The sequence below is a fragment of the Carica papaya genome, chromosome 1 (genome assembly GCF_054855325.1).
Source record: "Carica papaya isolate Zhongbai chromosome 1, ASM5485532v1, whole genome shotgun sequence".
NCBI classification, from domain to species: domain Eukaryota; kingdom Viridiplantae; phylum Streptophyta; class Magnoliopsida; order Brassicales; family Caricaceae; genus Carica; species Carica papaya.
Genome location: NC_142309.1, coordinates 29,831,818 through 29,846,302, shown reverse-complemented (window position 1 = coordinate 29,846,302; position 14,485 = coordinate 29,831,818). Strand labels below are relative to the sequence as shown.

The 14,485-nt window shown below is 34.3% G+C and overlaps 2 protein-coding genes across 8 annotated transcripts; both read right to left on the bottom strand.

Moving 5' to 3' along the window:
- Positions 1 to 50: 50 nt before the first annotated feature.
- On the bottom strand, positions 51 to 4,277 carry LOC110818233 (NAD(P)-binding Rossmann-fold superfamily protein). Of its 3 annotated transcripts, XR_015814267.1 has the most exons (11): positions 4,121 to 4,277; positions 3,914 to 3,975; positions 2,707 to 2,826; positions 2,505 to 2,604; positions 2,216 to 2,296; positions 1,920 to 1,969; positions 1,671 to 1,821; positions 1,526 to 1,582; positions 1,381 to 1,396; positions 437 to 558; positions 51 to 289 (listed from the first exon to the last, which is right to left on the bottom strand). XR_015814267.1 is itself a non-coding variant. In XM_088210438.1 (10 exons), exons 1-10 carry the CDS (start codon positions 4,262 to 4,264, stop codon positions 79 to 81), a joined length of 1,098 nt encoding a protein of 365 aa, XP_088066564.1. In that variant the 5' UTR covers positions 4,265 to 4,276; the 3' UTR covers positions 51 to 78. The 3 variants fall into 3 exon arrangements, 2 of the variants coding, with proteins under 2 accessions (XP_088066564.1, XP_088066565.1); XM_088210438.1 differs by lacking the exon at positions 1,381 to 1,396 and having other exon boundaries at positions 4,121 to 4,276; XM_088210439.1 differs by lacking the exon at positions 51 to 289 and having other exon boundaries at positions 435 to 558; positions 1,381 to 1,428.
- Positions 4,278 to 4,868: 591 nt separating this feature from the next.
- Positions 4,869 to 14,485, bottom strand: LOC110818005 (DNAse I-like superfamily protein). Of its 5 annotated transcripts, none has more exons than XM_022046729.2 (12): positions 14,261 to 14,483; positions 12,293 to 12,377; positions 12,051 to 12,207; positions 11,788 to 11,859; positions 11,006 to 11,078; positions 10,768 to 10,872; positions 9,661 to 10,519; positions 8,710 to 8,894; positions 7,841 to 7,949; positions 7,211 to 7,353; positions 6,135 to 6,369; positions 5,339 to 5,798 (listed from the first exon to the last, which is right to left on the bottom strand). In XM_022046729.2, exons 2-11 carry the CDS (start codon positions 12,323 to 12,325, stop codon positions 6,150 to 6,152), a joined length of 1,956 nt encoding a protein of 651 aa, XP_021902421.1. In that variant the 5' UTR covers positions 12,326 to 12,377; positions 14,261 to 14,483; the 3' UTR covers positions 5,339 to 5,798; positions 6,135 to 6,149. The 5 variants fall into 5 exon arrangements, 3 of the variants coding, with proteins under 3 accessions (XP_021902423.1, XP_021902421.1, XP_021902424.1); XM_022046732.2 differs by having other exon boundaries at positions 12,051 to 12,162; XM_022046731.2 differs by lacking the exon at positions 5,339 to 5,798 and adding an exon at positions 4,869 to 5,248 and having other exon boundaries at positions 12,293 to 14,484.

Genomic DNA, 14,485 nt, shown 5'->3' with positions numbered 1-14,485 from the left:
ATAATATCTGAGACCAAAGAAGTAAAATGTCGAATCTGTAAACAGAAGAATCAAATCCGAAGGGCTTATTTTATATTTTTATTGAGGAAGTGCAGCCATAGAGCGCAGATTGTCAATAATTGAGTCAATTACTGCATGAGACTGAGCTGTAGCTGCAAGCTTCAAGTGCTTAGGAGCTTCAGCTCTGTCAAAATACAATGCACCAGGTACCAAATTTTCTTTTGGCTGCAATGCCAACCAGATAATTGTATCTGCACCTTCTGCACTCGTCCTAAGCTTTCCCGAAAACCTGGAGTATATTTTGATTTACAAAAAAAAAATGAAGGGAGAAAACAATGAGTGATAAATAAGGAACAAAGTTGAGAAATATTAAAAGAAATGTTTATAAGAAGGATTGTTTCAACGTTTTGAGCGCCAATTCAGGGAAGTTGCTTACGATTTATTGAAACCAGGTAAGCTCTTAGCTATTCCAGGTGTCTCGGCCCAACCTGGGTGCATAGAATAGAATCCAATTCCTTTGTTCGTGTACATTTCAGCCCACTTTTCTGTAAGTGCCACCTGACAAGCAATGATACTTAGCATATAGATATCAAACGTTTTGCCTAAATCCTCACAGGGAAAAAAATAAACCTAATCCTTATTTTGCCAACTGTAATAGATTAATATTATAAAAAACAAACTAAACCTCCTAAGCACACCTACAGAAAATATGGCACTGGAAGAAGGGACGAATTTTTGGATCGAATGTCCATCTCATTTACCATCTTTCTCTTCAACAAAGATAGCATCAAAAGAAACACAATAAGGTCTAGAGTCCTGACTTTTAACTGCAATTTTTTTGGTTTGTATACGGTAAGAGTGCTATTTACAGTTTATAACTAAGTACCGCATGTGCTAGCATTCACTGCCTTCATCCTTGAATGAATAAATTTAAACACCAAATGGTTCATAAGGGGGAAAAAGGGTGATATCTTCTTTTCTCTAGTAATGTCAGAGGTTGGGGGATTCAAACTATATCTGACCTAGGGGCAGGCAATGGTACAGAGCAAAATTCCTATTCAGGAAGGTTTGGAAAGAGAAAAATAGCCTTCCCAACCTCCAATGCCATTTCTCTCAATTAAAGAGGAACGGAAATGGGAGAGCTAATAGTAGATACGAGCATCTAACTGAAATAATTCAGCTCAGATGGACATATAGTAAAAAATTATAAAATAGTCTTGACACTTAAAATAACACGTGAAAGGAAGCTTCATGGTCTCAAGAATGAGCATTGGAACCTATTGGTACAAGTCAATTGACACAATTACATAATGTTCTCATCTTTGTTGACAATCACCAAAAAAACCAAGATTAAGAACAGAGAATGTAAATCTTCACTACCTTTCGAAGAGAATTTCTGCATTTCTACTGCTGTAAGCATACTTGAAACTGCAATTTATAGTTCAACCTCCAAAGACAGCATTCAATAAAAAGAACATAAATTCTTCAGTGACAACGGAACAACCAAGTTAGCAATTAAACCAACCTGAACTCGCTTGTTTCGAGCATATTGCACTACCCCATCAAATTTTTCATCACTATACTGCAAAGACAACGTCATTAGTACAAGTATTAAGAGGTGGAAATGACGATCATCCTCAGAGACTTTGTCTAAAGTAGAAAATAGTTACCTGCAGATCTGTGGTTAAAGGAACTGTGTACATTCCACCTGAAGAAACAGTGATGACTTTAGCATCAGGTGCCGCTTTTTCCAGCAAGGGCAACATTAACTCTGTCATAGTATAAGTTCCTAAAACATTTACAGCAAAATTCATCTCAAATCTGTTGGCACAAATAGAAATGAGTATCAGTCCATCATCAGTCTTTCTGAAGGAAAAAAATGAAGTTTTCTCAACACAGATTATAATGCAAGAATGCACCCCTCGGACGTGGTGACCCGTTTAGTTTCAAGGAGGCCAGCATTATTAACCTAAAGAGAAGAAAGTACACTCAGATCAGATTTCTAGATTTCTCACAACCGATTAAAAAAACCTTAAATGGTTTTTTCTGTATAATTCACAGAAAAAGAAATACTATCCTAACATGCATGGGCAAGCATTTGCTTACAAATTCATAGAAGACTGAGGAAGAAAAGCACAAGCTAAGTTTTAGTATTAAATACACTCATGTGAGGCAGGAGATATTGTACCATCAAGGGGAGAAAGGCTTAGCTCACCAGAACATGAACTGGGATATCCTTAGAAGCAAATCTGGATACAAAAGACTTTATCTCGCTTTGGGATGAGAGATCTAATACCTGAAAGATATCTAAATAAGAAATTGAAATTCAAATCGCAAACAGACAGTGGTTGAAAGCCAAATTCACCAAACATCAAGCCATAAATTCACAAAACCCAAAAAAAGAAAAAAATTGAGTTCTGGCTTGTGATCATCCTAAAATAATGAAATAACGTCTTCTGTGACCACCAAAGGACAAAAATGGTTAGGATACTGAAACAGTTCACCTCCAAATGCACATTTGTATTTCCCGTTGCAGACTGAATTTTAGATAGAGCGGCTTCTCCCCTCTCTTTGTTCCGGCATATCAAATAGACAGTTGCCCCACTGAAAAAAGATGACAAAATATTGAACAAAAAAACTCAATTCTATATTGAGCATATTCAACATTGTTCTTTTATGATTAAACAAAATTATAAAAACCAACACCATGAAGCAAGGCCCTCGGCAGCAGCATAACCAATGCCAGAATTAGCTCCAGTAACAATGCAATTCTTTCGATCAATTTTCACCTGCATTTCTTTTTCTTTGAAATTTTTGGAGTGTTCCCTACAAAACAATCAAAATTTTTGTAATGCTACAGGACTACTTCTATGGTGTTATGCTTTGAACCATGTCCACTCAAATTCAACCATGTCCAGAAACTATAGTGTTCTCAATACATTGAAGCACAAAACAAAAAACAAGCATTCATTCATAATTGTCATGCTTCAGTGCAAAATCCCCAAATACAAGCTCCATTAAGAGAGAGAAAACCTAAAATCTTCTCCTTAAGGCTTTATTTGGAGAGAGAGTAGAGAATTAAAGTAATGAATGGAATGAAATTTAATAGAATGAAACATAGAATTTTTAGTTTTTTGGATAAGATAATATGTGTGTTTGCAAGAGCAAGAATCCCTCAATCTCCTATATTGTCCAGAGATTAGACAGTTGTGGGATTCAGCTCTTTGCCTTACAAACTTGAGCTGGGTACCATCCTGGTCGGTTGAGCAAGAGTTACGTGACTTGATTACTGTTGAGGAATGTAAAGATTGGAGAAATTTATCAAAGCTCATTGTGATTGTATCATTTGGAAAGAAGAAACAAAAGAATTTTCAAGGGCATTTGCTCTCCTTTGATAGAAGATTAAAGATCTTTGGTTCCATGCCCTAAATATTTTGTTGACAGCAAATCCTGTTCTATACAATAGGGATTTGTTAAATGTTATTAACATTCTGACTTCTAACTTTTGGTAAATCTTTTGTTTTGGATTCTACCCCCTTGGGTTGCATCTCCATTTGCATTCCGTCCATTCTTCCTCAATTTAGAGAAAAAACAGTTTACACCTTAACCCCATTTTCATTCCGTTTCATTAATAGATAGTCTCCCAAACAAAATTAATTTCATTCCCTAAATTTTCCATTTCATTACATTCCCTCCCCCTCTCCCAAAACCTGCCCTCTAATTTTAGACAAGAAAAAGAAAGTCACCCTTACTCCCCATAGCAGAAGGAAGAGCAACCATCAAGTGACCCAGAGATTTCTATAGGCTATTGATCTTGCAGCATATTGTAAGAGAAAGCAGAGGAACAAAGTGCCACCACTAGCAAACATTACAGCCCAAAATTAAGCAGTAAACACATGTGATTTGGGCTTACAGGAAACCGTTTTTGGTGAAATTAAGGTAGCCATAAACGCCAAAAGCTGTTGTTCTCCATGTCTGTGAAAACACAAAAACCAAAAACAGTAAAGAAAAAGAAGCAACTAAATCAGAAAAAAAATAAAATTCATGATGAATATATCATTTTTAAAAGAAATTTCTCAAAAAAAATGAAAAATTTATGTAACTTAGAGGAGATTGGAACCTTTAGGAGGAACATGGCGAGTGATATAATTGAGATGTTGATTTTAATTTCAAGTTCAAGCCTCTGCATCTTGGCTAGGAACTTCGCCCAGCTTTTCCCTGTAAGGAGAAGTAATGATTCTGTGTGCACCAGATTATGATACATTCATGGTCCTGATTGTGCCACGTTGTCGATTCAAATATCATAATAGCTATTAATCGAAGTAATAGCTATTATTATAATAATTAATAATTATGTATATGTAATTTACCCATTATTAATTAATCTTTCCACCAATATATTGTTGATTAATTGAAAAAAACTTTGTTATAAAAATATTTATAATTGAAAATATTAATTTGAATTTTATTTTTCACAATTAAATTTCATTATTATAGAATAAAACTTTGTATGAACACAAAGAAGTTTCTTTGACGGATAGGAAAAAATTATGAAAAATATATTAAAAAATATATTTTTTAAATACAAATATGTATATTAACTAGCTCCGAGTTCGAATGACATTTCACTACCAACTACAACTCATCATCTTCATCATCAATTGGTTTGAACCTCCACTTAATTTCACCCAAATCATGCGTAGATCACTCGGGTTCGAGTCCATACCATCAAGGCATGCGAGGGTAAGAAGGTTAGAAAAGTTTAAAACTTAGAAATATTTCATAATTTTCATATTTAATTCATAATCCAATTAACTTATATATACATTTCTTGTTGATAAATTTCTATCCCTGCTTAACAAAATAAGAATCATAAATTCACTTTTCCTTAGCATTAATACTTAGCTGATTTGTTCAGATTATCATTCCATAATCCCCAGATATAATCTGGCCAAACTGATGAAAATTCAGAAGATTCTTCGTATGTTCTCGATCTTTCTACTATAAGACCGAAGATTGCAAGCTATCACAATTATTTTCGACCATAATCTTAAAAAAAAAAAAAAAAAAAAAAAGAGAGAGATTACTATATCCACAAATCTAATGGCAACAAAATCCATCAACATACATTATTTAGACAACAACCATGGCTATAATAATTCTGTGTTGGCTGCACTTATTATTTGGAGTTTGAAGAAGTGTACTTCAGCTTGGAGGAAAAGAAGCCCTCTCTGCCGGACAATGTCCCCTTGGAAGGGATAGGAGCAGATGATACAAGCAAACATGCAGAAAAAAGAATGTTTGGATGCAAAATACAATTAGACCATGAATGGGCAGATGAGAGAAAATAAAAGGGATGTTAATATAAAGATGTGTATAACATGTAGCACAAGATAACATTCTACAGGAAACACGAATGTCCCGTCTCGCAAGCTCAAAAAGGACTTGAAGCAACTATATGACGAAATCACCCTCTCTCCTTTTTTAATTCCTCCTTTGCTAGATTGCACAAACTTTAGTTCAGTTTTTATTTACACCTATATAATCAGAAGAGTGGCGGGGCAGAAGGGTATAATTTCTAATATACATTAATACACGTATATTGACCCAACAAATCATGTAACTTTTCTCTAAAACCTGCCAGCAAACCCCCTAGAACTAGCACATTTACATGATGACCGCAATGTACAGTATGATAACTGAATAAATAAATCATGTAAATCAATTTAAGGTGTGCTACTACCCAGAGCTTAGGAGCTCACACTCCTAGGTTTTGTCACCGGTCAGCCTCCCTTGTCCTGCATCAGTAATCAACTCAGGATTCACATATTCAGATAGCTGGAAGCATAACTATTTTTAAGTTATCTATCAGAAATGTTCATAAGGGGTTACACATGGTCAGCAAGTATCCAGATAACTTGTGAATAAACCCTTGCTCTGAAGTGGATTTGGTACTGTGGAGATGATAGCAAAACCAAAATATGATCCTTCTAAAAGTTTATTTTCTTCTTTTTTGATAAATCTGAAGATAAGTTAAAAACTGTGGATCTGTTTCCTTATAAATTTCCCCAAGATACCTATGAATTCAAACAGGATATTGTCTTCAAAGGTTAGCTGCATATAAAAGTACTAACCTGATCATACTTAAACTAGATCACGCCAACATCGATTCCCATGTCCGCTATAACATCCTCATTTTCAATTTCTGCATCTGTAAAAGTCAATGCCCGCTGTAGCTTCCTTGGACAAAACACCTCAACTTCAGCCATAAATGTGGCAGTCACTGGTCGATGATCGGAATTATTAAGCTCAATCCTCCTATAACTCAGTAGCCTCATCCCCTTACCAAATGAAAGGATGCGGTCACACCTGAAAAGTGAGTTCACATAAATATCCTCAAAAACATCATTAAAATTCGAAAATTTGAGATGATGATGAAGAAAACATTATGTAGTCCTCATGAGAAAAGAAGTGAAAGTTAGCAAGAAAATGTCTAGCTGCGTTACACAGCATTGATTCGCAACAAGTTCTGCTTTACTTTTTGCAACTGGTGTCAGCTTTTATTTAGAATGTTTTAGCTTGTCTAGGAAAATTTAAGAAGTTGCCCGTGATATGCCCCTCAAGAATTGTATACTTCACATCATTACAAGAAATGTCCACAACAAGCCTACCAAAGATGTATATACTAAAATTCTCAACAACAGAACAAAAGGTGCAATGAGAGGACCCGAATCTCCATTATCATGAACATTTTCCGTTATCATCAAGGCTGATCCAATAAAAGGAGAAAATGTTAAAAAAAGAATATGTAAAATGTGTTGATGATTAATAAATGAGAAAGTCCCAAGTTCATGAAAGAAAAACTTGTTAAAATGTTAGTTGGTTAACCAAATTAACCAATTATCAAATTACTTTATGCAAAAGAAATCCCACAACTAGACGGCAATCCAACCTTGGCATGTGCAAGCAGCAACAAGTAGCCAACGAAATGTAGTGACTATCAAGCACAAAATTCTGAAAATTTTTATTATGACCAAGAATCAACACTGGCTTGACCATGTAAAGGGTCTCATATTAACATAAGGAAAGAAAGACAACCAGGTTGAAGCATGAAGACAAATGCATTGCCAATTAAGTTGATAATCTTTTAGGCATAAAAGCAGATCCAGGGTAAAGATGCACATAAAATACAAAATCTTGCTATGCATACCATGCTGGAGTACGCCTGCCAGCCTTCGGTTCCCCTCCAGAGTACTTCTCTGAGTATATCTCATATTTATATGTTGGTGGAAAATTTAAAGTTCCCTCTGACCATCCATCAAATGCCCGACCTTTTCTAAGTTCTCGTGTAAGCTACCATTAGAAGATATCCAAACATTAGTGTTTAGTTATATAAAAGTTTGATTTACAACCAGGAAAAAAAGTACTCACTGTGTTTTAACAGTGATCAAAGAGATAATTTTTTTGGAATGGATAGTCTGGATGTAATATTAGGGCTTTGCATATGTAAAATGTATCATATAATGATTTATGGGCCAATGTTTGTCATAAGTCTGGATGTAATATTAGGGCTTTGCATATGTAAAATGTATCATATAATGATTAATGGGCCAATGTTTGTCATAAGTTGTCAAATATGCACCTCAGCTGTAATCGTGGAACTGTGATTGGTGAGAAAGAATCAAGAAATAGCTAAAGCATTGCACAATTTCCTGTTTCATTCTTTTTCTCATAACATGATGAGCAAGAAATATAATTAGTTCGACAGTTCAAATCCAACACACTCGTAGAAGCACATTCTTCAATGATTTGGACTACCTCATGAAAATTCTTTTCTCACCTGATCCTTTTCAAGTAATTTGGACCACTCCTTTTTGGATATCAAGTCATGTGTTTTCTCATACGATAAGTTAATACGATAGTTTAGATCACCGAACCAAATTATTCTTCTGCAAGGAAATAAAAACTTACAATCTTAGAGACCATCTGTTTTTCAAGAGTATAGATGTCATAATGACAATACAGCAACCAGGAAGATAAATAAAAGCAAATAAACTATATTATCAATCTGGAAAATGTAATTCTCTCTCTCTTTACTCTTCCACTATACTCACGCCCTTTGAAAAGTTTCATTTCCTGCAAATCAAGGTTTAGGTTTGTAACTGATTCAAATTTGTATGGAATTCATTTGAATTTAACTCTTATTTTATTAGAAAATTATGGAAGTCCTGCATAAAAGGATAACAATTGAGTTCATATGAAATTCTATGGTAATTCCAGACTATATCAATTTTCAAGGAATTTGGAATGCATTGTTTAAAATTCCACACTGAATTCTATATGAATGTAAATTTTCTATCTTCCTAGTAAAATTTACACCATCTTCTACTTAAACTTAGTTTAGTTTACAAATGAAATTCCACAACCTTTCTAGAACTATTCCAAACACAGCCTAACCCCACATTCATGTTGGTAGATAGAGAAGTCTAATCTCAACCTGCTTAGATACAGATAACCATCTAAAAAGAATTTACTGACTTACTTATTTTCATTTCTAAGTTTCTTGAGGACAATAAATCTTAGACTTAACCTCACAATAAAGTGGAAATTGATGAAACAGAATAAGAAAGCTACATTTTTTGATGTGTCTATCACAAAGTAATTCAGTTGAACATAGAACATTAAGATAATGAGTTGCCATGCACTTACTCATGGTCCCGGATGCTTTTGGGGATGCCAATTGCTGGAAGTGAATGAAAGTGAGTTCTTCGATGTATTTCATTGACATCAGCATTTCTCTTGAGTTCATCTCCATCTTTTTCACCTGATGTTAGATGAGTGCATACAAAGCAAAAAAATGTTTGATAGATGGACATGCTGACAGATATAGATCCCTGGAAGATTGAAGAACTGTCATAATCTCAAACGAAACAGTATTAATTAAATTAAGTGCTCAACGAGGTTGGAACAGAGAAATAAGAACAAAACATTTATTGGTCCAAAAATTTAATAAGTAGTTACCATCTAACTAGAAATACCAGATCATAAGACATGTTACTAAAGCCATTTTTTTTTCGAGGAACCATAGTTACCAAAGCCTAGCATGCTATCCATTAATAATATCTCCATCTTCTCCAAGCATGCTTATTATGATTATTTTTCAATAAACCGAGAATGTTACTTTGATTTTTAAGATCCAAGATCTTAGTTTCTGGTTTCTTGTTTATTTCTCTCCACTCTCTGCTTGTCCTACATTTATCACCAATATATTCGGTAACGTTTTCAAGGTAAGAAACAATATAAGTTAGGATATTTGATGACCAATGCACCATACTCTCGCACATCAATACATCCAGTCAGGTGTTCATCATAAGGAACCATATGCAATAGGATATACATGATGACCAAGTCAAAGATGCAGATAACTTGGAAGCCATCAGAAAAATCCAATCTTTTCCCAATTTGACCACGTCAAGCTACTGCATTTTGACATTTTTTTTACGATTCAGAAACATGAAAGAAAAGATAAAAAAATGCAAACAGAAGGAGAAAAAAGAACAAAGAAAACAACTAGCGTACGGTTCTATGCACAATAATGTATCTGAGATAAAGTCATTATAACTTCAAATAAATACCAAAAAATCCTGGAAAAGAACATACCTTGTTACCTATGTAGCCCATAACACCAACGCCTACAGTAGACACCTTTAAGTTGTGTATATGCTTGCGCAAGCCCCTTCGAACCCATATGGTTAGGAAAATCCCAACCATCTGCTTACTTACTATTCTCACATATGATGATTTTCTTTTTTGCTTCATCAGGGATTTAAAGTCAATATCTGCAAGTAAAGCTATTTCTGAAGGCCCTTGACTCCCTTTCAACTTGAAAGAGCTATAAGTTCCGAATGACTTGGAGGTTTTAAAAGACTTCATTATTTTGAAGGAATTTGGTCTCTCCAAAACATGCTGAGATAGCAAATTCAATGGGCATTCGGGCCAGGTTAAACCAATCCTCTCAGATCCACTAAGCAATCTGTTTAATTTGCCATTATTTTGAGCAACTGGTGCTTCTACCTTTTCAGCAAAACTTTCTGTTCGTAAGCAGTATAGCCTATCTAACCTCTTTGGAGAAGAAACTTGCCTTTGTAAATCGTTCTGTATTGACATGTCAGATTTAGAATTATCAGTGAAATCGCCTCCAGAACATGCAAGCATGTTTTCACCAGTGATTGGTCCATCCTTCAGTTCACCAAAATCATTGTATTCTTCATCCAATGGATGGACTTCTTCGCCAATATCACTATCAGTTTCAAGCATTATTTCCTCTTCTATATCAGGAACATCAACAAATGGCTTAAACTTTGATGGAGATGGGGGATCACTATAGCATTTGATCTTTTTCATCGAACATCTAATCCTATCAAGTGTTTCACGAATTATATCTTCCCACTTTGAAACTGGGCGGTTATCTTCAGCACCAAAAATATTCCCAGCATTTAATGGTACAATCTCCTGAAGACTGGAAGTACAAAACATTAATCACAATAAATGCTCTTAGACTAGCATCAAAATGAAGAAAAAAACCTAGATTGACTATGGAAACAGTTGAAAACATAAAACATAGAACTGGATTCATCAGAAAATCTGAAGAAATGAACTATACAAAGAGCGCCTGAAACCTATGTGCTAGGTGAGAGGCAAACATTGTATGAGAATACAGACTTAGTGACTGATGAAGTTCAGAATATAAGGAAGCAAAAGACATACCCAAGTACATAGATGTCAGCAGGTTCATTGACATCTATCCAATCATCAATATCTAGGTCATCAGGAGGAGCCCTTCCTCCAACATTCCATGTACCGACGCGTATCCTAGGAACATAGGAGGTACACTCATTGATTTAATCAACATAATTTACACAATTTAGACTTACTGCAGCTGGCCAAAAAACTGAAATTAATTTCCAATTTCATGTTATCTAGACAAGTGGGAGAAGTGTTATACCTGAGTTCCTTTGTATTTATATATTGTGCCCTAAAGGTTTCTGAATTTCGTCGTCTTAGCCTTGGAAGAGCATCTGAAGTCCCAAGGAAAAATAAAACGTTAAATCCAAAAAGAAAATCAAACTCTATATTAGAGATTATAGAAACAATATATCAAGCTCCTTTAGTCAAAATCAAAACTGGAAAAAAAAATTCAATACATGAGGTTAAGCGATTTGCTAAGGCCTGACAAAGGAATGCATGCATGACTTTCCATAAACCAATAGATTATGTAACAAACTAGCACCAAGAAAAGCAAAATATATTTCATGTTAACTTGGATATGAGATCAAATAAGAAGTTTCCATCTTTCTCTCCTGCAAGACCAAAAATGTCCTTAAAAATGTCAAGTGATCAAGCATCTACTAATTTAGTTGCAAATTACCAATCCGAGAAGACAGAAAAGCAATACACAATAAACAATCCATGAAGAGATGCTAAACCTATCTTCCAATGGCTATTGCAAGGTATTATAAGATAATATTGTATCAACTTCATTAAGTGCAACTCATTACTTGTCCTGACTAGACTTTTTCAAAGGACTTGAGCCAATATAAAAAGATATCAAAGCCGCTTCTTTCAGCAAGGATGAATATCACATTCCTAATATACTATAGGCTTCTAAATCAGACCAAATTAACTCCATACAACCCAGTTTAGTCTCAGAGATCATAGAGCAATAATTGCTGCGGATAGGAATACGCTCATACTTCAGTAATCAAGTGTAAAAAATTGAAGCATTACCACTAAGATCAACCTGAACACCCTCCGGTTTGTCTCTTGCAAACCGAGATTCTCTCCTCCATTGACAGTTTTCTGCAAAAACCACTTCACATTTAGATCAAAACCTTCAAGATTCTTCTTCACAACATCAAAACAAAACCCCTAACCCCAGTAAGAGCAAAACCCACGCAGGCAAAACCCCGATAAACAAAGAAAACATCAGAAAAAAAAAATTAAAAAAAAAACTTGATCTTGGAGGCTGAATTCAAGGCACCAGTGTTCACCTTCAACTTCTGAATCGTAATCGGTATCCTCATCTTCGGTATCGGCGCTGTAATCGGAATCTTTGGCGTTGATGTTGAGCCATTTGCGCATTACAACTCGGGGCCAGAACAACTGTAGGCAGGAGCAAGCCAAACAACACATTTCAGCCCATGTTCTCTGCAAATCACCTCTTAGTTTTGGAAAATAAAAACCACAAAGGAGAAGATATGGGAATAAAGCAAGCAAGGGAAAAAAAAAGTACCTCCGGTTGGTGTTTCGAGCGTTGCTGCTTCATATCTGTGCCTCTGTGTGTATATATATATATATATGTATGTATGTATATACAGCTAGAAAAAACAGAGAGAAACAAGTAGGAAGAAGAAAAGACAACAATGAAGTGAAATTTGCAGAGAGAGAGAGAAAGGGAAGCAGAAAGACAGATTGAAAATGGATGATGATAGCTGGGAGTTAAGAGGGTTGAGCATTAACCAACTTTACTCGGAAACTAACGGTAGTGGGCGGCGTACTTATTAATTAAACAGAGTATTTAACAGGATTAAATTAATCAAATCTAATCAAACTAATAATTAAAGAATTTGACCAAGAACAAAAACTAATCACTAAATTATGATTACCATAAAACTCCATTACTGTAATTTTCTATTTATTATGTTCTGGGTAATTACCATTTTAATTTCAAAATTGTGATATTATTACGTAAGAGTCCAAAAAAAAAATAATTTGAGTATATAAAAGTACAGAGATTAGCATTGTATTAAAATCTGATTAATTTAATATTATAATTAATCGTCGGTAAATTACCTAAATATACTTTTATTAAAGTTATAAAATAAAAGACAAATAACTTTTTCCGTACGTTATCTCTAAGAGATATGGACTAAATCTTGATAATTAAAGACAAATGAGGTTTAATTATAAATGGTTAATTAAATAGTTAATTATTTTAAATTTTGTAAACTCTATTTTGGAAATCAGATGAGTGAATACATTAAACGCGATTTTTTATGACTAAATTTAAAAATTAAAAATTGATTGCCGTTTATTTTGACGTGAACGGTGACGGTGAGAAATGAGGAACCCGGTCCACGCGGATTTGGGTTGATGGTTAAGAGTTAGACGGCCGGCTGGGTGGGCCAGGCCAAGTTTGATTGGAGGTTTTAGACTGAATGGGACCCACATAATGTGGTCCCATTGTGATAAGGAAGCCACGTGGACGTTGATGAATTTAATAATAATAATGACGCGAAAAATCACGTCAGGAATTTCGGGAAACTCGTGACTCAGAATAATTTGCTTAGTTGTGCTCATTTTGTTATTTAATTAAATTCGCATTTAATATAATTAATTATCAGTTAAATAATTAATTAAGAAATAGTGGGATGATGTAAAGGAATATAAAAATAATTAATTTTAATTAATTAATAGAAGCATATTCTTGTTGAAGTAAACTTCAATTATGGGCCTTGATCTAAAAATAACTTTAATTATGGGCCTTTGGACACAAGTTATTTTATTATATTTTACATTAACCTTTTTTTATATCATCAGTAGTGTTGATATGTAGCAGTGATAATATATTTATATATATATATATATGTTTATAGGATCTATAAACAAAATTTCAAAGTACTTGTTTTTCTGACTATTACATCTTACCAAACTACCATGAAGAGTTACTAGTAACTATTAAACTTGTGACTAATTTATATTTTCTCCTGTGTAAAGATTCTCTCACTATGATTATAACAAACAAATTAAGTTTAATTAACTTTAGTTTTTGTTCATTTGGCCAATTAATTCATTGTTGTGACCAAATCTTTTTGCCATCCTGCAATTTTGAAATACATATATATGTGTGTGTGTGTGTGTCCCATTTTTTCTTGTATGGATAGAAATGAAGAAGTGGGCATTTCCAAAGGAAATGAAGAAATGGGTAGTTCAAAAAATGACTTGTTATGTATATACATGCATGTATATATAACTAAATATCTATATGTGTTTTGAAGAGGAAAGAACAGGTGAGGGAAGGAAAAGAACTTGATAGATCATAAGATATTGATAACTTGATCAAGTAGTCTAAAAGGCCAAGTTAAACAAAGTCCTTTCTAGTTCTCTCTCTCTCTCTCTCTCTCTCTCTATATATATATATTATATGAATCTCGAATAGAAACACCCAGATCTTAAAGTGAGCAAAAACACAAGATCATACCTGTTTTTCTCTTCTTGTTTTGCTTCGGGAAGTCTTTTTCTTCCTGCTCAGATCTTACAACCAAAACCGCACACGTATAGATTGATTCCCAGCACGAAAACAAATCTGGGTTTGCTTTATTTTAGTGGAATCTAAAAAGGGTCTTCGTCTCTTTGAAGTGGTTGTTGTAGCTGGGTGATTTGAGAGCTGAGTGAAGAAGAGAATAATGGATTCCAGGGCTTGTTT

Coding starts and splice junctions, on each gene's coding strand:
- LOC110818233 (XM_088210438.1), bottom strand. CDS start 4,264: ATGTATCATAATCTGGTGCACACAGAATCATTACTTCTCCTTACAGGG. Junction 3,976..4,120: donor TCGCCATGTTCCTCCTAAAG/GTTCCAATCTCC, acceptor GTGTTTTCACAG/ACATGGAGAACAACAGCTTT. Junction 2,827..3,913: donor TTCACCAAAAACGGTTTCCT/GTAAGCCCAAAT, acceptor ATTGTTTTGTAG/GGAACACTCCAAAAATTTCA.
- LOC110818005 (XM_022046731.2), bottom strand. CDS start 12,325: ATGAAGCAGCAACGCTCGAAACACCAACCGGAG. Junction 10,520..10,767: donor GCTGACATCTATGTACTTGG/GTATGTCTTTTG, acceptor TTGTACTTCCAG/TCTTCAGGAGATTGTACCAT. Junction 8,895..9,660: donor TGGGCTACATAGGTAACAAG/GTATGTTCTTTT, acceptor TCAATCTTCCAG/GGATCTATATCTGTCAGCAT.